This window comes from Pecten maximus, chromosome 15 (assembly GCF_902652985.1).
Source record: "Pecten maximus chromosome 15, xPecMax1.1, whole genome shotgun sequence".
Taxonomy (NCBI): Eukaryota; Metazoa; Mollusca; class Bivalvia; order Pectinida; family Pectinidae; genus Pecten; species Pecten maximus.
In genome coordinates, this window is record NC_047029.1 from 18953446 (window position 1) to 18980901 (window position 27456).

General features: G+C 36.4%; 2 protein-coding genes across 2 annotated transcripts in view; both read left to right on the top strand.

Annotated features, from left to right (window-relative positions):
• Window positions 1-267: 267 nt before the first annotated feature.
• On the top strand, window positions 268-10072 carry LOC117343301 (mucin-2-like). The gene is made up of 7 exons (XM_033905644.1): window positions 268-525; window positions 719-863; window positions 1006-1194; window positions 1623-8765; window positions 9105-9361; window positions 9620-9711; window positions 10024-10072. Exons 1-7 carry the CDS (start codon window positions 280-282, stop codon window positions 10070-10072), a joined length of 8121 nt encoding a protein of 2706 aa, XP_033761535.1. The 5' UTR covers window positions 268-279.
• A 397-nt stretch (window positions 10073-10469) lies between these two features.
• Window positions 10470-27456, top strand: part of LOC117343094 (pneumococcal serine-rich repeat protein-like) — a 132481-nt gene continuing 115494 nt past the window's right edge. The window contains exons 1-16 of the mRNA XM_033905392.1: window positions 10470-10496; window positions 10687-10973; window positions 11162-11276; window positions 11582-11692; window positions 12650-12697; window positions 15873-15938; window positions 20045-20119; window positions 20826-20882; window positions 21028-21228; window positions 21955-22029; window positions 23263-23349; window positions 23451-23528; window positions 24002-24076; window positions 24942-25198; window positions 25371-25518; window positions 26927-27001. Coding sequence (XP_033761283.1) covers window positions 10731-10973; window positions 11162-11276; window positions 11582-11692; window positions 12650-12697; window positions 15873-15938; window positions 20045-20119; window positions 20826-20882; window positions 21028-21228; window positions 21955-22029; window positions 23263-23349; window positions 23451-23528; window positions 24002-24076; window positions 24942-25198; window positions 25371-25518; window positions 26927-27001 — 1711 coding nt within the window. The 5' untranslated portion in view covers window positions 10470-10496; window positions 10687-10730. The remainder of the gene's footprint in view (window positions 10497-10686; window positions 10974-11161; window positions 11277-11581; window positions 11693-12649; window positions 12698-15872; window positions 15939-20044; window positions 20120-20825; window positions 20883-21027; window positions 21229-21954; window positions 22030-23262; window positions 23350-23450; window positions 23529-24001; window positions 24077-24941; window positions 25199-25370; window positions 25519-26926; window positions 27002-27456) is intronic.

The window sequence follows — 27456 nt, forward strand, 5'->3', positions numbered from 1 at the left end:
AGGAGATATTATTTTTCAGTTAATATTTAAACGTTTTCGAAAATCCACTTATTCAAGATGGATTGATTTTAGAAAGAGAATCAGGATATTGAGTGTAATACAGTTATGCCTCTTGTAAAATTAGAACACGTATTGATACATACAATGATATCAATGTTTGAATTATAAACACGTTCTATGTTGATTGGATCAATTGTGTATATCTAAGAAGAACACGAGAACATTTGCTAGCATTTTTTGATAAGTATGCATTTTATGTTTACAGAGTGTGACATCCAAATGATTTCACAAGATGACACGACTGATGTTGTTTCCAGCACTACTGATGGAAACGGGAATGGATTGACTGAGGCATTCGTTCCAAACTCTGGCGTTTCAAAGCCGACAATAAGCTATACGATTAAGGCTATTAATGATGATGTCAAATTCTTCCGATTTTCTGCCAAAGTATGGAATGTCCAAACTATCCAAGTTTTTGTTCTTGACAGCAGCAACAATCCTGTTGCGCCTATCAATCCCCGAGAGGTACGTGAAAACAATGTCATCATGGCATATGAATGAGCGTGAAATTGTAATACCACATAACACTAACCAACGATATGCGATTCTAATTTCGATAATCCAAGCCGTAAAATCCTAATTTTGACAGATACCGAAGCTGATGTTGATATAATGGGCATATATAGATGACGATGTTTCGTATTTGTGTTGCTCTTAGATGCCAGTTTCGGGACCCTATCCGAAAACGGTAGATGTACGTTTGGGTGGTACTCCGGGTGTAACGGTGAAGATAGTTCTTGAACCAACATCATATGGTCAACCTAAACTTGATGAAGTAGAGATTGATGCTTGCTTCACATCAGGTATTTCTTCTGATGAATTATTTGATGAAAATTATATACCCGCTTATTTAGTGAATGTCGAGCCAACAATATGAACAGCTGTAGGACGACTGATATGTTTTTGTGTACATTCAGTATTCAATGTTTGTCCTTCAAATTTTAGTGACAACAACTACAAGTGTAACGACAACCGCAGTGCCTACAACAACCACTGCTCCAGAAACCACGACTACCACTACATCGGCAACAACTGTACCAACAACAACGACCATACCGACAACTACAGAATCAACGACTCCGGAGGGAACGACATCTACCACCACACCTACGACTACACACAGTACTACAACAGGTACATTGCTCGATTTTCTCATTTCTTCATGATATAGCTCCTATGTAATTTCTTAATTGTCTATGTTTTCAAATGAAAAAAGAGATATATTAACTGTAAAAAGTCGTTAAAATAGGTCCGCCTTACAAATTAATCTGTTTAACGGAAGGCTAGACATTCTTTTAAAAATATCGTTGCTTCCGAGATATTTGATAAATGTTCAATGTTCACAAAATTCTTTCTGTTCTGGAGGACGAATATCTACCTACTGTTGCTATAAATTGTTTGTAAATAGTTCCAAACCTCTCTAAAATAAAATGTATTCGTCAAGATAGAGGAATGTTGATTAAATAATGAAATATTAATGATGTTTTCAGGCCGTGTTTTTTTAGAGCAAGTATTATCCAAATCTAAGTTCATAGTAGCAGAATATATGTTTTCTACTGCAGAGAGCCTATCTACTAGTATCTCCTCCACACAGACAACGATATCATCAACGTTCTCTACATCATCCACCTCGAAAACAACGTCTTCAACGCCCACTACGACGACATCCACGACAAAAGTTCCAACAACAACATCTGCAACGCCCACACCGACAACTTCAGGTACAACTCTTCCTAAAAAAACAAGTTTAACAACGATCGAGTCTACCACAGCATCTCCAGTGACAACAATTCCCCCTACAACAACATCCACAACACCCCCTCCAACTACAACAACTACACCTACTCCTACAACATCGATAGAAACACAACCACCAACTACTACATCAACAACACCAACCCAAACAACATCAGTGACTACAATTCCTACTACAACAACGTCCACAACACCCCCTCCTACTACTACAACTACACCTACTCCGTCAACATCAATTGAAACACAACCACCAACTACTACATCAACAACATCAACCCAAACAACATCAGTGACAACTATTCCCCCTACAACAACATCCACAACACCCCCTCCAACTACAACAACTACCCCTACTCCTACAACATCGATAGAAACACAACCACCAACTACTACATCAACAACACCAACACAAACAACATCAGTGACTACAATTCCTCCTACAACAACATCCACAACACCCCCTCCAACTACAACAACTACACATATTCCTACAACATCGATAGAAACACAACCACCAACTACTACATCAACAACAGCAACCCAAACAACATCAGTGACAACCATTCCTCCTACAACAACATCCACAACACCCCCTCCAACTACATCAACTACCCCTACTCCTACAACATCGATAGAAACACAACCACCAACTACTACATCAACAACACCAACACAAACAACATCAGTGACAACCATTCCTCCTACAACAACATCAACAACACCCCCTCCAACTACAACAACTACCCCTACTCCTACAACATCGATAGAAACACAACCACCAACTACTACATCAACAACACCAACACAACCAACATCAGTGACTACAATTCCTCCTACAACAACATCCACAACACCCCCTCCAACTACAACAAGTACTCCCACTCCTACAACATCGATGGAAACACAACCACCAACTACTACATCAACAACACCAATCCAATCAACATCAGTGACAACCATTCCCCCGAAAACAACATCAGCAACACCCCCTCCAACTACAACAACTACACCTTCTCCGTCAACATCGATAGAAACACAGCCACCAACTACTACATCAACAACACCAACCCAAACAACATCAGTGACTACAATTCCCCCGACAACAACATCCACAACACCCCCTCCAACTACAACAACTACCCCTACTCCTACAACATCGATAGAAACACAACCACCAACTACAACATCAACAACACCAACACAAACAACATCAGTGACTACAATTCTTCCTACAACAACATCCACAACACTCCCTCCGACTACAAAAACTACCCCTACTCCTACAACATCGACAGAAACACAACCACCAACTACTACATCAACAACACCAACACAAACAACATCAGTGACAACAATTCCTCCTACAACAACATCCACAACAGCCCCTCCAACTACAACAACCACCCCTACTCCTACAACATCGATAGAAACACAACCACCAACTACTACATCAACAACACCAACCCAAACAACATCAGTGACAACCATTCCCCCGACAACAACATCCACAACACCCCCTCCAACTACAACAACTACCCCTACTCCTACAACATCGATAGAAACACAACCACCAACTACTACATCAACAACACCAACACAAACAACATCAGTGACTACAATTCCTACTACAACAACATCCACAACACCCCCTCCTACTACTACAACTACACCTACTCCTACAACATCGATAGAAACACAACCACCAACTACTACATCAACAACACCAACCCAAACAACATCAGTGACAACAATTCCCCCTACAACAACATCCACAACACCCCCTCCAACTACAACAACTACACCTACTCCTACAACATCGATAGAAACACAACCACCAACTACTACATCAACAACACCAACACAAACAACATCAGTGACAACCATTCCCCCGACAACAACATCCACAACACCCCCTCCAACTACATCAACTACACCTACTCCTACAACATCGATAGAAACACAACCACCAACTACTACATCAACAACACCAACCCAAACAACATCAGTGACTACAATTCCTCCTACAACAACATCCACAACACCCCCTCCAACTACAACAAGTACTCCCACTCCTACAACATCGATGGAAACACAACCACCAACTACTACATCAACAACACCAACCCAATCAACATCAGTGACAACCATTCCCCCGACAACAACATCCACAACACCCCCTCCAACTACAACAACCACCCCTACTCCTACAACATCGATAGAAACACAACCACCAACTACTACATCAACAACACCAACCCAAACAACATCAGTGACAACCATTCCCCCGACAACAACATCCACAACACCCCCTCCAACTACAACAACTACCCCTACTCCTACAACATCGATAGAAACACAACCACCAACTACATCAACAACACCAACACAAACAACATCAGTGACTACAATTCCTACTACAACAACATCCACAACACCCCCTCCTACTACTACAACTACACCTACTCCTACAACATCGATAGAAACACAACCACCAACTACTACATCAACAACACCAACCCAAACAACATCAGTGACAACAATTCCCCCTACAACAACATCCACAACACCCCCTCCGACTACAACAACTACCCCTACTCCTACAACATCGACAGAAACACAACCACCAACTACTACATCAACAACACCAACACAAACAACATCAGTGACAACAATTCCTCCTACAACAACATCCACAACAGCCCCTCCAACTACAACAACCACCCCTACTCCTACAACATCGATAGAAACACAACCACCAACTACTACATCAACAACACCAACCCAAACAACATCAGTGACAACCATTCCCCCGACAACAACATCCACAACACCCCCTCCAACTACAACAACTACCCCTACTCCTACAACATCGATAGAAACACAACCACCAACTACTACATCAACAACACCAACACAAACAACATCAGTGACTACAATTCCTACTACAACAACATCCACAACACCCCCTCCTACTACTACAACTACACCTACTCCTACAACATCGATAGAAACACAACCACCAACTACTACATCAACAACACCAACCCAAACAACATCAGTGACAACAATTCCCCCTACAACAACATCCACAACACCCCCTCCAACTACAACAACTACACCTACTCCTACAACATCGATAGAAACACAACCACCAACTACTACATCAACAACACCAACACAAACAACATCAGTGACAACCATTCCCCCGACAACAACATCCACAACACCCCCTCCAACTACATCAACTACACCTACTCCTACAACATCGATAGAAACACAACCACCAACTACTACATCAACAACACCAACCCAAACAACATCAGTGACTACAATTCCTCCTACAACAACATCCACAACACCCCCTCCAACTACAACAAGTACTCCCACTCCTACAACATCGATGGAAACACAACCACCAACTACTACATCAACAACACCAACCCAATCAACATCAGTGACAACCATTCCCCCGACAACAAGATCCACAACACCCCCTCCAACTACAACAACTACACCTACTCCGTCAACATCGATAGAAACACAGCCACCAACTACTACATCAACAACACCAACCCAAACAACATCAGTGACTACAATTCCCCCGACAACAACATCCACAACACCCCCTCCACCTACAACAACTACCCCTACTCCTACAACATCGATAGAAACACAACCACCAACTACAACATCAACAACACCAACACAAACAACATCAGTGACTACAATTCTTCCTACAACAACATCCACAACACCCCCTCCGACTACAACAACTACACCTACTCCTACAACATCGAGAGAAACACAACCACCAACTACTACATCAACAACACCAACACAAACAACATCAGTGACAACAATTCCTCCTACAACAACATCCACAACAGCCCCTCCAACTACAACAACCACCCCTACTCCTACAACATCGATAGAAACACAACCACCAACTACTACATCAACAACACCAACCCAAACAACATCAGTGACAACCATTCCCCCGACAACAAGATCCACAACACCCCCTCCAACTACAACAACTACCCCTACTCCTACAACATCGATAGAAACACAACCACCAACTACTACATCAACAACACCAACCCAAACAACATCAGTGACTACAATTCCTACTACAACAATATCCACAACACCCCCTCCTACTACTACAACTACACCTACTCCTACAACATCGATAGAAACACAACCACCAACTACTACATCAACAACACCAACCCAAACAACATCAGTGACAACAATTCCCCCTACAACAACATCCACAACACCCCCTCCGACTACAACAACTACCCCTACTCCTACAACATCGATAGAAACACAACCACCAACTACTACATCAACAACACCAACCCAAACAACATCAGTGACTACAATTCCTACTACAACAACATCCACAACACCCCCTCCTACTACTACAACTACACCTACTCCTACAACATCGATAGAAACACAACCACCAACTACTACATCAAGAACACCAACCCAAACAACATCAGTGACAACAATTCCCCCTACAACAACATCCACAACACCCCCTCCAACTACAACAACTACACCTACTCCTACAACATCGATAGAAACACAACCACCAACTACTACATCAACAACACCAACACAAACAACATCAGTGACAACCATTCCCCCGACAACAACATCCACAACACCCCCTCCAACTACAACAACTACACCTACTCCGTCAACATCGATAGAAACACAGCCACCAACTACTACATCAACAACACCAACCCAAACAACATCAGTGACTACAATTCCTACTACAACAATATCCACAACACCCCCTCCTACTACTACAACTACACCTACTCCTACAACATCGATAGAAACACAACCACCAACTACGACATCAAGAACACCAACCCAAACAACATCAGTGACAACAATTCCCCCTACAACAACATCCACAACACCCCCTCCAACTACAACAACTACACCTACTCCTACAACATCGATAGAAACACAACCACCAACTACTACATCAACAACACCAACACAAACAACATCAGTGACAACCATTCCCCCGACAACAACATCCACAACACCCCCTCCAACTACATCAACTACACCTACTCCTACAACATCGATAGAAACACAACCACCAACTACTACATCAACAACACCAACCCAAACAACATCAGTGACTACAATTCCTCCTACAACAACATCCACAACACCCCCTCCAACAACAACAACTACCCCTACTCCTACAACATCGATAGAAACACAACCACCAACTACTACATCAACAACACCAACCCAAACAACATCAGTGACAACCATTCCCCCTACAACAACATCCACAACACCCCCTCCAACTACAACAACTACCCCCACTCCTACAACATCGATAGAAACACAACCACCAACTACTACATCAACAACACCAACACAAACAACATCAGTGACTACAATTCCCCCTACAACAACATCCACAACACCCCCTCCAACTACAACAACTACACCTACTCCTACAACATCGATAGAAACACAACCACCAACTACTACATCAACAACACCAACCCAAACAACATCAGTGACAACCATTCCCCCTACAACAACATCCACAACACCCCCTCCAACTACAACAACTACCCCTACTCCTACAACATCGATAGAAACACAACCACCAACTACTACATCAACAACACCAACACAAACAACATCAGTGACTACAATTCCCCCTACAACAACATCCACAACACCCCCTCCAACTACAACAACTACACCTACTCCTACAACATCGATAGAAACACAACCACCAACTACTACATCAACAACACCAACCCAAACAACATCAGTGACAACCATTCCCCCGACAACAACATCCACAAAACCCCCTCCAACTACAACAACTACCCCTACTCCTACAACATCGATAGAAACACAACCACCAACTACTACATCAACAACACCAACCCAAACAACATCAGTGACAACCATTCCCCCTACAACAACATCCACAACACCCCCTCCAACTACAACAACTACCCCTACTCCTACAACATCGATAGAAACACAACCACCAACTACTATATCAACAACACCAACCCAAACAACATCAGTGACAACAATTCCCCCGACAACAACATCCACAACACCCCCTCCAACTACATCAACTACACCTACTCCTACAACATCGATAGAAACACAACCACCAACTACTACATCAACAACACCAACGCAGACAACATCAATTACTACGATTCCCCCTACTACAACATCCACAACACCCCCTCCAACTACAACAACTACCCCTACTCCTACAACATCGATAGAAACACAACCACCATCTACTACATCAACAACACCAACACAAACAACATCCGTGACTACAATTCCTCCTACAACAACATCCACAACACCCCCTCCGACTACAACAACTACCCCTACTCCTACAACATCGATAGAAACACAACCACCAACTACTACATCAACAACACCAACCCAAACAACATCAGTGACAACCATTCCCCCGACAACAACATCCACAACACCCCCTCCAACTACATCAAATACACCTACTCTTACAACATCGATAGAAACTCAGCCACCAACTACTACATCAACAACACCAACACAAACAACATCCGTGACTACAATTCCCCCGACAACAACATCCACAACACCCCCTCCAACTACATCAACTACACCTACTCCTACAACATCGATAGAAACACAACCACCAACTACTACATCAACAACACCAACGCAGACAACATCAATTACTACGATTCCCCCTACTACAACATCCACAACACCCCCTCCAACTACAACACCATTAATTCCTACGACGTCAACTACAGTGTCAACAACGACTAGTAAGACAACTATAGCGTCAACAACGTCCGCCATGCCCACACCGACGACACCTGTCACTCCTACAACAACACCAACTACCAATGCTAGTCCTACAACAGGTGTGTTGAGACTATGTGTTTCAACTGATGTGTAGGATAAGTACGTTATAAATAATATCCAGCATGTGTACCGATCTTAAATTTGGTAATGTAGATCCCAAGGGTGATATACACTTTATGTAACGGTCAGAAAATGCAAGATCTATCTCGATGTCTCAAGTTTTTACTAATAAAAAGTAACGCTTTTCAAAGTAAATATTTTTGTGAGTTAATGAAGTATGTTAGTTGTAGACCGCTACATACCTTAAAGTTTAATTTTAAGATTGTACCTCCTTATATTTTAACTCGTGTTCCGTTTATATTTATTTGACGTAACTCGTACGGGCTTAATATTTTCAGAATGTACACACAGAATCGTAGACAAATACTCTGAAGATATCGCCGTTACGTCGAACGATGGAATTGGCGACGGACTCAGTGAGGCATTTTTACCATTTACCGGCCGTTCGCTGCCATCAATAGTGTATGCAATAAAGGCTTTGAATAGAGAAGTGCAGTTCTTTCAATTTGCGGCACGTGTTTCAAATTTGAAGCTGGTCCGGTTTTACGTCATCGATAGCTATAGGAGGAATGTCAGTCCTATTAATCCAGTTGAGGTAAATTATCTTTTAAAATTTTGGATATTCCTAACTGGTTCAAACAGCAGTTGCGTCAGTCCTCTTTGATTTATGTATTTACATTCTCATACAATACCAAGAAATATTTTATCTGTTTGATGAAATGGACGAAATATATTACCATTAATGGTTCAATATGAAACAAGATATATACAATGATTAGAACTATGATTTATCATGATATGCATCCTATGCAATACAAGAACATATGTTGCTGTATATTAATATTTTGAATAGGTTGATGCTACTGGAGGGTTCCGAGAAAAAATTGAGGTAAAATTATTTGGTACGCAAGGAGCAGTCTTAAAGGTTGTTTTGGTACCAGCATCGTATGGGCAGCCTACGCTTGATAATGTCCAATTGAAAGTTTGCTATGAAACAGGTAAACGCTTCCACCAACCAATAATGCAGTATCCATTACTTATGTTATGCCGCAATGAATTTGTTAAATATTTAAATAAAATGTATTATATGAAGTTTAATGAAGATATAGTCTAAATATATTGATTAACTTAGCAGTATTATATTTCATTAAAAATGTGCATTCATTTCAATGTTTCATATATGAAGTTATGTATTTATATGTTTTAATTAGATCAAAATATTCTATGCAGTAACTTTACTAATTTGATATTTTACAGAGTTACCTTTGTTAATCAGCAAACGGAACTTGAACCTCTTCCCAATTGATGAGAGATTGGCTACCTTTTCACCTTATCCGTCATCTCAAATATTTCCTTTTCCAGTCCATACCTTCTGTTTATATATTGTGTTAGATTATGTGTAGATGTCATATCAGGTTATCATATACACATTGAGAAATATATATTCCACTTACATTGTAAGTATGTATATCGTCCCATATATATAGGCAACGGTTATAAGTAATTCTACCTCGCACAATCTACCATGTCTCTATATATGGGTCGATGTATAAGTTAGTTTCTTAGAACATGGTGGAGGATATCTTGTTTTGTAGGTCGGTCAGTCAATGCAAATCATAGATAAATTACTAAAATCATGAATGTTTATGATCAAGCATTTATCGACCGCGATATATAATTCATTTTGTTTCTTTCAACAGCATCTACGACGTCACCAGTTACAACTGAAGGTATGTCAAAAGGCTATACGTTGATATGTTTCCATGATCATTTATGATTTCAAATTCGTTTTATTGTAACGATATCTTTTTGAAAATATATTTTGAAGTTATTGATTTTCATGTTTAATAAATATACGATAAACATGTTCATACTTCATTTTCATTATGCATATTTCATTTTTCTCATAAACAACTACAGCTAGCACCACAACTACTCAAAAGACTTGCATAACAACTAACAGCATGGATTCCCCGTACAATGCACCAAATATTTCTAGCGATACAACCTCAATCCAACCGGTCGATATTTCGCAAATGAGTACTGAATTCGGTTATAATGTGGCGGAAAGCCCGTTCAGTATTACCGTCGAGTTCCCATCTGCTGTCATCGTTGACACATTTCAAGTAATCAATTTTCCCGATACTAATATCCAGTCGATGAATGCTGCGATAGAAGAAGGTGAAAGTATGACTCAGCCGATTCAGGTAGGTTTTTAATTATTTCAAAACAGTATGTAAACTGTTTCTTACAATATGTGCTTGATATGTTATAATATTTTGATATAACTACATTATGAGAGCATGGCAAATTATGATAATATTACATATAGCAATAATGCGCAATCATTTCATCTATATGTAATCTACATTGTAGTTCGATATTTTGTTTTCAGAACGGCAATGGGCTGATTACTTTCAATCAAAACGAAAAGGTTAAGAGGTTTAAAGTCACATTCTATTCTTACCAACCGATGACTATCAGGTTCAAGATATTTGTATGTGCTGAAGGTACGTAAAGGATCTTACCGTAAGACAAATATACATCCAGCACTACGTTTAAGTACAACTTATTATCCAATAGAAATCATAATTCAGTAAGATAAAACCATGAAACATATTTGCAATCAATGATCTCAGTTACATTCCAGTCAAAGGGATATATAAGCATTAATGAAACTACGATCCTTGATATTAACTTGATGGGTTTACGACAGAAATATAGTTGCTGACATCACATAATATCTACCTAATCCTTGTATGCGTACTAAGAATATTGAAATTCGAAAACAATAACAATACATTTGAAATTTTAGTAACGACTACAGTAAGTACGCCGACGGTTTCAACATCTACATCACCAAGTAGAACTACATCACCGACCCCAACTATCATCTCTTCTACAATAACGTCTTCACTATCAACAGGTGTGTATACAACATATAAAGGTCAGTCAGGTTGAACTTCATATAGAAGTGTAAAAAAAATGAATGGATGTGATTTCGTCTAGTAGTAGTTTCCCGAAAATGATATAATTTCCTGCTTTAAACAATTTCTTAATGATATACTATATTAGGCCTTCATTTCATGTTTCCATTTTCTTTTAAATAACATAAAAGGGTTTTGCATATGATTTAATGTATCATTATTTTTGGGTGAATGCTTCTGTTTCCCACAGGCACGTCAACGATTTTGATTGTAACATACTAACTATATGTATATACACTTGCCAAGCTTTGTCGATATTCATTAATACCAGATTATGTGTTGACCATTTTTGCATGAAAACAGTGAACTTTTAACTTGTGTGTGAAAATGTTACAGTACAGAAGCTTCTTTTATCAAACATCCAAAAATTGAATATGTATCTGTCCGATAAGATTTAATGTAATAATAATTGAAGATATTTGTGTTATTTATTGTTATTTTACACTTAAAGACATAACTGTTTCTCACCGCGTGAGAAAGTTTAAACGTGAAATGAAGAGTCATCATTGGCTGTTCTAATTGGTTTAATTCCTCCAATCAGTAACCGACTTTTACAGGATTGTGATGTCATTTGCAAATGATGATTGATTTACATGAAAAACATATAATAGGAAGTCGCGTAAGTGTACATTTAGTGATTGGATTTATCTTTTATGTAAACAAAAAGTAAATTAAAGTGAAATCCAATCACAAAATAGTGCAGAACGAACATACATGGAACAATCGCATGTAATGTTAAGGTATCTAGACATGAGTTACTAAGCGCTAAGTATAAAGTAGTCAATTATCTAGATATATATTTGATGTATTTTGTACAATCTATCAGAATAAATGATTTAGAAACGTGCATAGATTTGGATTTGATATATTGGTTTATTCAATTATTGATATTACAGAATCAACTGCTACTACTCCATCTGAGACGTCAACTGCCTCTACAATAGGTAAGTCAAATTAGTAAAGTTTTGCAAAATGGCGAAATAATTGACCAAAGCCCTTTACGATGGTACTTCATAAAGTTGACATCATTGTCACACGCGATAATTGATTACACTTCCCCGCTCCTTCGTTGGTAGCATTTTAAGTCCTCCAGACACTCTTTTTGAAGTGTTCGGTTTCTGTCTAATAGAGAAACATAGCCACGTGATACTACGTGTTACTATAAATCACTCTAACATATCTCAAGTAAGAAATTGTATAATTGTACAAATGTCGGGCCTACTTTGCTGATAATTTTACAAAACGGCGAGAGATGTGTCCAATGCGACAAAACAATTAATTCAATTGAACACATCATCGTGTTGTATTTTCCCCGTCAAAAAGATGATTAAGTCAAATCAGATGATTTTGTATATATAATTCTTCCTCACGGCAAAAGTATATACCGCCTCATATTAACGCTACGCATCACTGTTAACGATGTTCTACAATATTTTAAGCATTTTAAATGCATCTCTAGAATGATCTTGTAGTATTTCTCAGTTTATAATCTTTAATGTGCTCAATAGCTTCAAGATGAACGTACACATCACTTTCTGCATTAAAACGGCCTTTTTCAAGTCATTCGCACATAAGAAATGTCACCTGATTGTTAAAGAGAGGACCATTAACATCATTAGAGATTTTTGAAAAGTGCAGACAAACTCTTCATCACTTTTTAATGTGGGATCTTGAACACAAGTTGGAAGATTCAATGATGCGATGAAACCACAGTTTTTATCGTTACCATGACAGCCGATCCCGACTGCGATATGTGAGACCTACAGTGTTTCTTAAATCCACGGTCATACCTAGTCTTGTTTGGCCAAATCCTATCATTTCAAACCTCAAGAAGTAACAAAAACACTCAAAATCACAAATTGCACGTTTCTTTTCAGACAGCGCAGATATAATTCGGAACCTATAATCCGTGTGACGTCATCGGATTGTACAACATTGTACATAATGTACATCTTACATAAATAAACAAATAAATATGAAAAAAATCGGTTTTACACATGGTTCAGACATCTGCATCATAACCGAAATAGATAAAATCGGACTCTAATCACTAAGGGTTCTGTTTAGATTATTATCAATCAACAATGACATTCTCTAAATCGTTGTTATACATGATTTTTTCGTACTCATGGATCAAAACGGTTTATATTAGGATATCATCCAAATCCTGATACATTTCTAAAAATAACTGCCATACTTAATGATAAGATTCGTTATGGACGCTTAGAGAATCTGGATCATCTTAGCTAGATTATGTGATTAATGTATATCTTTATATTTCTAATGGAAGTTTATGTGATGGCTTTTGAACGATAAATATCAAATAATTAAAAGTATCTTACTGATATACTGTCAGAACCATACATGGATATATCCTGTTGTAAAATACTAACTCATAGTATGATTACTGAAACAGGAACAGGCGCTACCGAACCGAATTTGAACTCACCAACAAGTGGTATTACAGGTATATAAAAACATGCACGATTCCATTTGCTCAGCACCTAGATGACCATTTAGAAGGCAAAAATAAATAATGCAATATTTGTATTTGTAAAGGAAATGTTTCAAGAATTTCTTTATCAAAATGTTGCATTAAAAAACCACGGTCAGCACATTTTAGTTACCATTTGCTTCTTCATCTAAATCTAGAAGTGTGGAAGACATTGTTATTTTTACTCTGAAGACACATGCAAAGATTTATCAAAACACAATGCAAAGTTATATAGTCTCGCAATACCCGCGCAACTATTGCACTCGTTTCTACAAAAGGACACACTGCACTCACCCTTTGAGCCATCACGTCGCATTAATCATCAGAATAAATGTGTATTCAGTTTGCATGATTTATTGGCATTGTGCATTGGTGGAAAATATAAGAGCGTGCGTATAACTGTTTGTGTGTGCGTGTGCTTGCACAAATATCCAGTGGCATTTGTTTGTTTTATTTGTAACAAAGATGCCCTTTTTTCAATTCATATCACTGCTTCATTCCCTACCACACGAAAATCGAGAAACATGCACCCATTCACAGCAATAGTCACTTATGCATTATTAAATCTTGGTGGATGGAAAGACGTGTTCATATCAGTTTAAATAACTGCCTGATAATTTATTTCAAGAAACTACAGGTCTGACTTTGCCGTTACCACCTCCAGAAACAACCACACAAATAACAGGTAATAGACGGGATCTCACAACTCCTACAAAGGTTGCACGCCCTTAAACGGGCAAATAGATGCATGCATATTCTAAAGTCTAAACTCTACAAATAAAGGCGCTATCTTGCAGTGCATTTGTAAATCATTTGTAAGTCCCTCATTTTAGAAAGTGTACTTTGTACTCCCAACTCTACGCTCCGACGCAAAAACCGAACAACTGAGATGAGACCTAGATATTCGATATTTATGAGAATAGAATGTAAGAACATTCTATTCGTATTTCTAAATATTAAGAAACTTACACTAGGGTGTAAAATAAAACAACTATTTCTATTAAAATTCAGATAGCAAGTGGTCGTTGTATAATGGTTTTCTATATGTATGTTATTATTAAAAAAATACAAAAATACATAACCGCATGCGTTTTGTGACTTTTATAAAAATGATCATTTTGAATAAATTAAATACTATATACAACAAGGTTGTTTGACCTGGTTCACTTTAGAAATGTGAAGCAGACGCTTTCTGTACACACGTGTATTTTATGTACGATATCTCTTGTGGCATAAGGATATAACATGACGCCAACTGCCGCTAATCAGTAAACAATACTGACAATTTAAGAACTATATAGAAATATTTGAATTGAATGGCCATTTATAACTATTGATTAAGGAGTTGATAATTTTAGAAGCAACACAATAATGGGATTGTACTTATCGCGTGATGCCAGTAAAGAATAATTTACATTTGTAATGATTAATTAATACGCTGAGAGTTGAAAAGCATCAATATGATGTGGCAGAAGCACGATTACAACCCCCCTCCTTTTTGTATTATGAGGCCATGAATGAGAGATGAACCTCACTTAAGAAAAGTTTATTTAATGATGGAAGTCCGTCTTTAATGGTCCAATTGCAGTTTAGTGCAATAAAACAAACAACAAACTGAATTACAGGTTCAACGACAACAGAAGAAAAAACCACTACATCACCTTCTACAATCGAGGCATCAACATCTACAGGTAACATTTTGTTCTTGTAGAGTACATCTTCTGAAATATCAAAACTGAAATAACTAGAAGTATTATAATTGTATTTTAAAACAGTCAATGATTAAAGTGTGAACATATGATTTTTAATAAATATAATATGTATATCTGGAAAAGATACAACTCACATCACGGAAAGGCAAAAGTTGTCTGTGATGACATCCCTGTGTTTCTCTTGTTATCGTTATCCAGACTTTTAAAAACATATATAAAGTAAATTACTTCTCAAATTGTGTGCAACAAATATATGGTTACCATGGAATCATCATATAACAATCCGGAAATGAGAGCATCAAAAGTTGTATTTACAAGGAAATGTGTAACCTATGAATATGTATATATAGATATATTATATTAAATTATTGCCGTGCTCCGATCATGCTTTATTACTTATGTTGTCATATAAAACAAAAGACAAACAATCAATACCAACACAACTATTTCTACACCGTGATATTTTTTCACCATAAATACATTTGTTAAGAACACAAATGACCAAGGAAAAAACACAAATGACCAAGGAAAGATATATACTCTGTCACAATAGCGTCTATACACATGTCGTAATACTCTGCTTTAAACATTTCTTTGCAATCAAATCGTATCTCTTATACCAGTCAAGTGAACACGCTCAATGATAGATATTAAGACGTGATATTTTGAAATTGTGAGTTAAAGCGAGTTCTAGTATTCTTACTAAAAGTCCAATTTTTCTTCTCACAAATATTGATCAAAACACAGATACACTGTATATGCATTGTTAGCTTATGAATGAAAATATGTAGTTCGATATCCATAACAAAAACGATTATATGCTTTTTTCAGCACCATGATATGGATGTTGTGTGTAATCATGCATTTCCTGCAATATTAGGATGACAAAATTAAAATAACAACAAAAGAACATATTTTCCATTCATGCATTTACCAATGCCATAAAAGATAGACATCCATGAAAACTATAACAATTACACAAAATTGGCACATTGCTTTAGGTGAACTGTTTTATCATATATCGTGTTCATATATCAATTCAATGTATTTCTTGCACTATCAGGAGTATGTTAATGTTTCCATCATACTCCGTTATGTCCTTTGATATATTACAGTAATTCCGTCAGAATAATAGCATCCATTTACTCATCAGTGCTGGATCTCTCTGCAATTTTACCTAAAAAAAGTGATAAATCAAATCAATGAGATAAATAAGTCAATGCTGTAATAGTCTAACATACTAAAGATCATACTGAATTGCGTAACAAGATCCCACGGTATAAACATCAAATTTGTATTTGAAATATATTCGAGAATTTTGTTATAACGTAAGATATGTAACTTTTGGTATTATATAGGATATATAATATTCTGTTCTTGTTTGCAATCGATCATAATTATTGTTTGTTGGGGATGCTTAAGATGGTCTTTTTGCCAAAGGTTTGTGTTATCAGTGAGAAAATGTAAGGTAACACATATCAACAAAACATATACTGAAACGAAAAAGAAACGCAACTTCAAATTGTAGGTTTAATAAAATAATACTTGTGAGCATTATGTTTAAATTTCATATGTAATAGTTAATATTGAATATTGATGTAACATCCTTTAAATGTTTAGAGATTTTTAAGAACAGGTCACTTTGCTAGAAGGTCATGATTGGTAGTACCCTACGTGCATCCAAGTTGAAATGGCAGCAGTTTTGAAACCGTGCCCTAATATCGTGTGTGTCCTCCTCGAACAGTTATCACATCTCTAATTCTTTGTTGCATTGAGTTCATCAGGGCATTGACTTTCCGTATTGGAATGTTATTCCATTCTTGGACGAGTGCATTTGCTAACTGAGGGAGGGTATTTGGGGGGTTACGGCGATTTCGAATTCTTCTGTCTAATTCATCCCACAAATGCTCGATTGGGGACAGGTCGGGGCTATATGGAGGCCAATCTATAGGAACAATGTTCTGTGTCGCAAGAAAGTCTCTACAGACTCTTGCAACGTGTGGTCTCGCGTTATCTTGCTGAAAGGTTAGATGATGCTGCCTAACAAACGGCACAACATGGGGCCTAAGGATCTCATCCCGATAGCGTACGGCCGTTAAATTCCCATTGACTATCACCAAAGGCGTCTTCAAACCATGGGAGATTCCCGCCCAAACCATAACTGATCCACCCCCAAATCGGTCGTGTTCCAAAACACAGGCGTCAGCAAAACGTTCGCCTCGACGCCGGTACACACGTTGACGGCCATCTGCTCGAAATAACGTGAATCGAGATTCATCGGTGAAGAGCATAGACCTCCAACGTCTCATAGGAAAACGTCTGGGCATATGTGCCGTTGCCCATTGCATACGACGTGCTCGACGTTGCGGTGTTAGTGGTAAACCAACGTACTGTCGCCTTGCACGCAAATTAGCCTCACGCAGTCTGTTGATCACTGTTTGGGGATTAATTCGACGGTTATGATTACCAATCGTATTCCTTGCCGTTTCAGCGGCCGGTTAATCTCCTGTTACGCAGGTGTGCCAACCTAAGAACCCGGTCTTGACGTCGCGACGTTACGCGTGGACGTCCTGATCTCGGCTGGTCATCGACTCTTCCTGTTGCGTTAAGACGTGAAACTAATCGACTAATAGTCGATTTGTGAACTCTGAATTGTCGAGCGACGTGAAGTTGCGTGTTCCCTGCCAGAAGCATCGCTATAGCACGTACTCTATCAACCTTTGATAACCGTGGCATAATTGTAAAAGGAATTATTGTTTGCAAAAGTATTGGCGATGATGTGGCTCAATGTTAGTGATGAATTGATACTGGTTTGAATGAAAAAAGAACGCATATGTTTGTACAGGCACGGTTTTTGATGTTTTTACCGCGCCGGAAGTGCATAGGTCTCTAGTCACACTTGGGTGATTTTGAAGATTGGTATGGGTGTTAGGCAGGATGCATGTTTATTTCCGCGATTTTTATACAGATATGTATATTTAATACAAAATTAATCACAATTTTCCATGTTGCGTTTCTTTTTCGTTTCAGTATATATATCTCCAATATACCGTTGAATTCTAAAATAATTATGAGGAATGGAATGATTGTATGTATGGTGAATGGAAATATTTAATTGTGTAAATGTGTTATGTACTTTTAAAACATCTTAAGAAATAATAATAAACAAAAAATACAATAAAAAAAGGGAAAAAAAAAGATCACTTGTAAACCAAGTCAGATACATTTGCGAGTTCGTAAAATTATCTAACGATACAGGTGTAAAAAGGAAATGGTAATAGTTTACCACTCAGTCGCCTCTGATGACAACCCTATGCATGCAATGTAACGAAACTTTTGTTACTCATTACGTCAAAACAGTTCTGAATGGGATTTCATTCTATTGAAGTTATACTGATAAGGCTTTTAAACGTAATATCTAAACATTAATCAACCATTGGTAATCATGGAAAAATTGTCAATATCAGGAGACATTTTCTTGAATGATTGTTTGTGTTGATTCCAAGTATCATGTTTATCATTTATATGGTTTTTTGTTTGGAATTGCGTTGTTTAATGTCCTATCAACAGCTATGGCCATTTAAGAATATGTCCACCCCGGTGTGCCAGGCACATTCGTGTGGTATGTGTGTGTATTCTCGAGCTGTTTCGGTATGCACATGTCTGTCTCGTCATGATAGCGTGAAACTGAAGTCGACTTTATAGTGGTACCTTGTTCCGCTTCCTAAAATACTGTATTAACCGGGAGTTTTATAAACTTTCGTATATCTCGACAGGATGGCGTCTCTTACAAGTTAGGCGGTGCCAAGAGAGAAATTAAAAGAGGAGGAAATTGTTTAAAAAGAGAAAGGATAAAATCATGAAATTCGTCGCCTCCTGCGGTTTATGAAATGGGGGCAACGCAAAGATATGTTGTGATTCTTCATGCTAGATAATTTTAGTATAATTTCCATGTCGTAGTAACTATGAAAGATATATTTTCGAATTGATCACCATCGTAAGACTGATATCATGTTATCTAGTGTTGTTTTAATATGATACCTGTTTGGAAATTGTTATCGCGTTTTTGTTCTTCTGTATGACAGTAACAACAACACCAAGTACGACAACTTCGGTTTCCACTAGCTCAACAACGCGCCCGACTACCAGCAGCTCAACAGGTTTGAATATTAATAAAATCAAGTTTGCTTCTCATTTTAATCAACATATCGCATACGTAACTCAAGATAACCGATGTATCTATTTACATGCAATGATTATATCATTATAAATTTAAATTTGTTACATTACACATACGTTTTCATGAATTATTAAAGTGATTCATACGGAGGACACAATCTACAAATCAAATTCAATTCAATATTTTAGAGGATCATATGCATCGAATACAATGTTCTGAAACAAGATAGACTCACATAACTAAACAGTTTTGATTTGTTCTGATAACTATTTTTTGAATAACCAATGATACAGCCTCGCACCTTACAGACAAGAATTATTTACTAGCTTATCCTACATAGATTATTCGAATTGTTATTTGATATCTTTGGACAGAAGCTTTTTGTTTTGAATATGAATATGTGTCAAATGAACTCACCATAACAAAGGCATATCAAAATATTGATATCGGTAATATATCTATGTAATTCTTATATGATACTTCTTGTGATTACTATGACAAACATATATATGAATTTAACTCTATTAGTATCCAAAACAATTTGCATTTAGGAAATAGTTTTCCAATATTCTTTTTCCTTGCAAATGATTAACAGTGATAAACACGATCTATATCATTTTACTTGTACTTTCTTGATTGTGTCTCAGAGTAAACAGAAATTATCTTACAATTATGTTTTGTTATAGGGACAACATCTACTCCACCCACTACAACCGAGGCTCCAACCACATCTATTACAACAGGTAACAGCTTTACGAATACATTTTGATGATCAACAAAAAATGAAAAAAAAAAAAAAAAAAAAATCTCGATTAAATGACTGTCTTCGTGTGGAAAGAGTTGGTTTATAATATAGAAAGAGTTTATTTTATTTGTCTGGTTTAATAGAGAAATTCACAACAAGTGAAGTAGAGACATCAACACCTACGCCAACAACATCAACTACACCATCAACTACGCCCTCAACAACACCATCAACTACGTCATCCACAACACCATCAACTACGTCATCAACTACATCATCAATTCTATCAACACCATCTACGTCAACGTCAACATCAACCATTACGACATCGGAAACAACCACTGGTAATGTACAAAACCAGACATTTTCTAAAATCAACGACATTTCAATTCACAAAGCAAATTAAACAAATATGGGAATCGCTAATGTCAGAGAGATATATTTGAATAGTTGTTGAATGCTACAACGGAATTTTTTCACCAGGGGGTACAATGCAGTTTTGTCTTGAGTGTAAATGAAATCAACAATCGAAGTGTGTCAAAAGTGTTAATATCAGAGACATTGTTCAATGTAGAATTTGTTTATGTTATTAACCTATATTTCAACATCTCCCTTTCATGTACAAAACAAATTACATCCACGAACAATTTTTATTTTTCTATCTTACCCATGCAACTGCTTCATCTTTTATTTTTTTATAATCTTTTATTTTTGAAGAAATTTATATTATATAAAATAAAATAGACATATATACATACATCATCTAGCATATACACAGGAAAAAAACACAAGCATCATCTTTCTACCGGTATCTCATTTCACTCTTGTTCTACAGATACATCATCATCATCAAAACATATTAAATCAGTAAGCTATAGGCAATCATACATATACTCTTATATGTGTATCTTCCTGATGAAAACATTTATCTTCACACACACACACACACACACACACACACACACACACACACACACACACACTCCAGGAAATGGCGAGCCAGCATAACTTAAAATTATTTACATGGCAGTGGTATATACGTTTACAAATGATAACCAATCAAATTACAGGTTCAACATCAACAAAAGGCACAACCTCTACGCCACCTTCAACCACCGAGACGCCAACAACATCTACCACAACTGGTAACGACGTTACTTAATATTAAATACTAATGGAGTGATTCTCTAATCTCTTACGGGGAAAATATTTAGATAAATCATCTCGAAATGTTAATGAATAATGCTGAAAAATTATGCTGTGAAAAAATGAGAAAAATTCTTTTGTTTGGTGTTATTTTGATTGAAGTTTTATTTAGATGAAAAGCTCCAAAGTTCTAATTTTTTTGCAATGCTGTAATTTGTCCGCATACTAAAGGTCCTACTTAAGTGCATAACAAGGTTCCCACGGTATAGAAATATACCCCATATCCATTATCAAATGGCACTGTAATGCCAATGTCTTTATAATTATTAGGTAAAGAACTGTTATTTGCATTTCAAATGTTAAGAGGGAGACATATAACATTTCTTTGGAATGAAATGAATTCAATACATAAAAATAAACGAACGAAATGGAGCTTAAACTTTAAGAGAATGCCTATATTGGTATTGAATAATTAATACAATATTCTGTTCTTCAAATCAATTTGTTATAATTACTGTTTTTTGTGGGTTATGAAGAAGATTAGATAGCAGGGGAACTATATAACACAGAAAAAAATGATGATTTTGTTTAATCAGTATAAAGTATATATAAGTAATATAAGAAATATAAGTAATAAATGAAACACCAACTCTAACTCGAAATGGTCAATTTGTGTCGATTTGATTTTCTATCCTTCAGACACACTCATCTTTCCAAAACAGCAAAAATCGCAAATACCAATCAAATATTAAACTGTTCTCTTGAATTATTTATGCAACTATGTTTGATCAAATGAATAAAATCTAATCCAGAGGGAGTTCCGCTTACATGGATGAATATAACAATCGATTGTTGACTGTTTTTGTTGATTTAGTAGAGTAGCATATTATGTTACACACAACGCAATTAGCAAATATATTTCAAACTGTTTTTAATGTAACAATGGTGATAATTTGGGAAACAACATCACAAAATTGTTATAAAGCATAGATGAATGTTTGTTCGAGAAATCAGAGGTTTGTTTTGAGTTGTTAATTGAAATATAAGAAATACGTGTTTGTTTCGTTGCATGCAAAATCTAACTATCTAAGTTAAGTGAATATCGTGCAAATGGTGTCCGGACTGGTTTGAAGTTCATTTTTATTAGCCTTAACATACTGGTAGCATACAGCAGAGGTATGCTAAATATACAATAATTTGACCTAAGAGTATTTTATCTATTTTCATCAAAGGAACAACAAAGGCATATACTGGTACAACAACAGCTGGCACTGGGGCAACACAAGAGAGTACTACAACATTAAAGACTACCACAATAGGTGTGTAGAAATACAGGTCCATGAAAAAATGAATTGATGTTGACTGACTTATATAACTTCAGTATTTACGGTATAATCTTATAACCCAACTTAAATTGCAGTCTCGACAACGACCGAAGAAGCCACTCACCCGTCTCGACCTACTACAACCGAAGCACCAACAACATCTTCCACACAAGGTCAGAACTTATATACGTTGATGTATATCTGTAAAATATCATCATTTTCAGATTGCATTAATCAGCAGATGTCGATTAAATAACTTAATGTGAACCTCACTTGAATGAATGAACACCGAAATGCTAGGAACACAAGAGCGTTAAAATATGGAAAATATTAAGTTGTTCATGTTCCTTTTGTAATGTATGGATACAGAGATCATGACAAAAGATGGTCTTAATTAATGACATGAAATCAATTTGCGTTTCATAATCATCGAGCTTATCCTGCAAGATGACTGTGGAAAGGTGTCTAATAGTGCAAATATTGCTGTTCTATGCCATCTAATTCATCGCACCTAAACGTTCTTTTTCCTTTTGCCAAAGGATTGTGTTATCAGTTAGGAAAATGTAAGGTGACACATATTGATACAAATTTTAACTACAAGACAGTAGTAGGTACATTTACCTATAACTTCCTACTTAAGTTACAGGTTCAACACCAACAGAAGGCACAACAACTACGTCACCTTCAACAACTGAGACGCCAACAACATCTATCACAACTGGTAAACGCATGCCTCATTTCCCGAGAATTATAACTATATGTGCGCGTTTTGAGTTGACGATTTAAACGCATGCCCCTTTTAAATATTTCGCATTAATGTAATTTTCATCAATACTAAACAAACGTGCATACCAGTCTTGTACTAACTATTAAACTGATACATCTTTCATTCATTTTAAATATTTCGCAACAAAAAAAATCCGATATTTGGTTTTATTTACATTGCAAATAGATATGAAGATAGCAGCTTGGCTATAGCTGCATTATAAAATCCAAAATGCAACTATGAAGTTTTGAACACAACTTTTAACTATCAAATATTAAAACAATTGCCATCTTCACGGGGATATCAAATACTAAACAACATCAAAGGAATCTATCTTTTTGCTCATGAATTCTTCGATACTTCTCTTCCGACATCTGTCCATGAACACATTATTTATTTTTGTTTTATTTGGTCATTCTGATGAGGAACAATAATATCGTTAACAAAAGATAAGATGTACATCGGGCTGCTATTAGTGTTTCCATCTGACTCCTTTTAGTCCACTGAACGCTAGCATTTACAAACTCATCGTCACTCGAGGTTTACAATCATGCCAAAAATAAGTGATACATCAACGTTAAACAACAACAAGAAAGTCATGATTATGTATATAGTCACCTTTATGCGTTAAATACAAATCGAAAGAAAAATTGAGTCGAACCAAGTTTTTTTTTCGTAATATTGAAAATTAATAAAAAATACAATAAGACTTATTATAATATGATATGTTAAATTATTCTTATATTTTTTGCAATTTTAATGTATTTAATCAGTCAAAAATGTTGATGAAATTTTAAACTTTACTTAATACCTTTTTTAGAATGCGTGTCTCTCATGATTGACGGCGGTTCTAATGTAGAGGACGTTAACACAGTTGTTGAAAATGGAAACGGAGATGGAATTAAATCTCCGTTCGCGTCAAGTGATGCCAGCCAACCTTCTGTCATCAAGTACACGATCAATGCTCTACAAAACACTGTTGAATTCCTCGAATATACCGCCTCGGTAACGGCTATCCAAAACGTCACTGTAACGGTGATAGACGAAAATGGCAACCCTGTCGGTCAACCAGTGGAGGTAAATTTGGTTAAATATGCGTTTATCGAAAGTATGAATAAACCAGAAACATAATAACAAGCATACACTATATATTCCTCCTTTGTATTTTGAAATATGGACTAAGCGATATTTGGGCAGTTAGATATAGTTCAATAATAATGTATGTTTTGTTGATATTAATTTCTCTTAGGAGCAAGTATCCTCGCCATTGACCAACACAATAGTTACTCTAAACCTGGGTGGTAAGACCGGATCTACGTTGAGTGTCGTCCTTGAGCCAACACCATCTGGAACACCTGGTTTGACTGACGTTACGATTAAGGCTTGTTACAAACAAGGTAATTAAATCCATATTCATATTATCATTTTTGTGATCAAATATCGTATAAGTTGTAATGGCTAAGTGGTGCTTTCAGTAAGCCCTTTCTTATTGCTATAATTAACATATCTTATCAAAGTCCCTGGCAATATGATGATCAGTATTACTACAACAATAAAAGTTAAAGGTATTACCAATGAACTCTGAGTTACAGATTCATTTATTTCTGATTTAATACATCAAGTCAATTGTCATATCTCCATATACCCTTCTCCATTTTATTCGTCAATTCTTTCTCCACACTAACTTTCTTTTTTCTTTTCTTCAATTTATTCTCTCTCTTGTTCTTTATTTTATGAATACAGTATATATTTATATATATCTCCAATATACTGTTGAATTCTAAAATAATTATGAGGAATGGAATGATTGTATGTATGGTGAATGGAAATATTTAATTGTGTAAATGTGTTATGTACTTTTAAAACATCTTAAGAAATAATAATAAACAAAAAATACAATAAAAAAAGGGAAAAAAAAAATCACTTGTAAACCAAGTCAGATACATTTGCGAGTTCGTAAAATTATCTAACGATACAGGTGTAAAAAGGAAATGGTAACAGTTTACCACTCAGTCGCCTCTGATGACAACCCTATGCATGCAATGTAACGAAACTTTTGTTACTCATTACGTCAAAACAGTTCTGAATGGGATTTCATTCTATTGAAGTTATACTGATAAGGCTTTTAAACGTAATATCTAAACATTAATCAACCATTGGTAATCATGGAAAAATTGTCAATATCAGGAGACATTTTCTTGAATGATTGTTTGTGTTGATTCCAAGTATCATGTTTATCATTTATATGGTTTTTTGTTTGGAATTGCGTTGTTTAATGTCCTATCAACAGCTATGGCCATTTAAGAATATGTCCACCCCGGTGTGCCAGGCACATTCGTGTGGTATGTGTGTGTATTCTCGAGCTGTTTCGGTATGCACATGTCTGTCTCGTCATGATAGCGTGAAACTGAAGTCGACTTTATAGTGGTACCTTGTTCCGCTTCCTAAAATACTGTATTAACCGGGAGTTTTATAAACTTTCGTATATCTCGACAGGATGGCGTCTCTTACAAGTTAGGCGGTGCCAAGAGAGAAATTAAAAGAGGAGGAAATTGTTTAAAAAGAGAAAGGATAAAATCATGAAATTCGTCGCCTCCTGCGGTTTATGAAATGGGGGCAACGCAAAGATATGTTGTGATTCTTCATGCTAGATAATTTTAGTATAATTTCCATGTCGTAGTAACTATGAAAGATATATTTTCGAATTGATCACCATCGTAAGACTGATATCATGTTATCTAGTGTTGTTTTAATATGATACCTGTTTGGAAATTGTTATCGCGTTTTTGTTCTTCTGTATGACAGTAACAACAACACCAAGTACGACAACTTCGGTTTCCACTAGCTCAACAACGCGCCCGACTACCAGCAGCTCAACAGGTTTGAATATTAATAAAATCAAGTTTGCTTCTCATTTTAATCAACATATCGCATACGTAACTCAAGATAACCGATGTATCTATTTACATGCAATGATTATATCATTATAAATTTAAATTTGTTACATTACACATACGTTTTCATGAATTATTAAAGTGATTCATACGGAGGACACAATCTACAAATCAAATTCAATTCAATATTTTAGAGGATCATATGCATCGAATACAATGTTCTGAAACAAGATAGACTCACATAACTAAACAGTTTTGATTTGTTCTGATAACTATTTTTTGAATAACCAATGATACAGCCTCGCACCTTACAGACAAGAATTATTTACTAGCTTATCCTACATAGATTATTCGAATTGTTATTTGATATCTTTGGACAGAAGCTTTTTGTTTTGAATATGAATATGTGTCAAATGAACTCACCATAACAAAGGCATATCA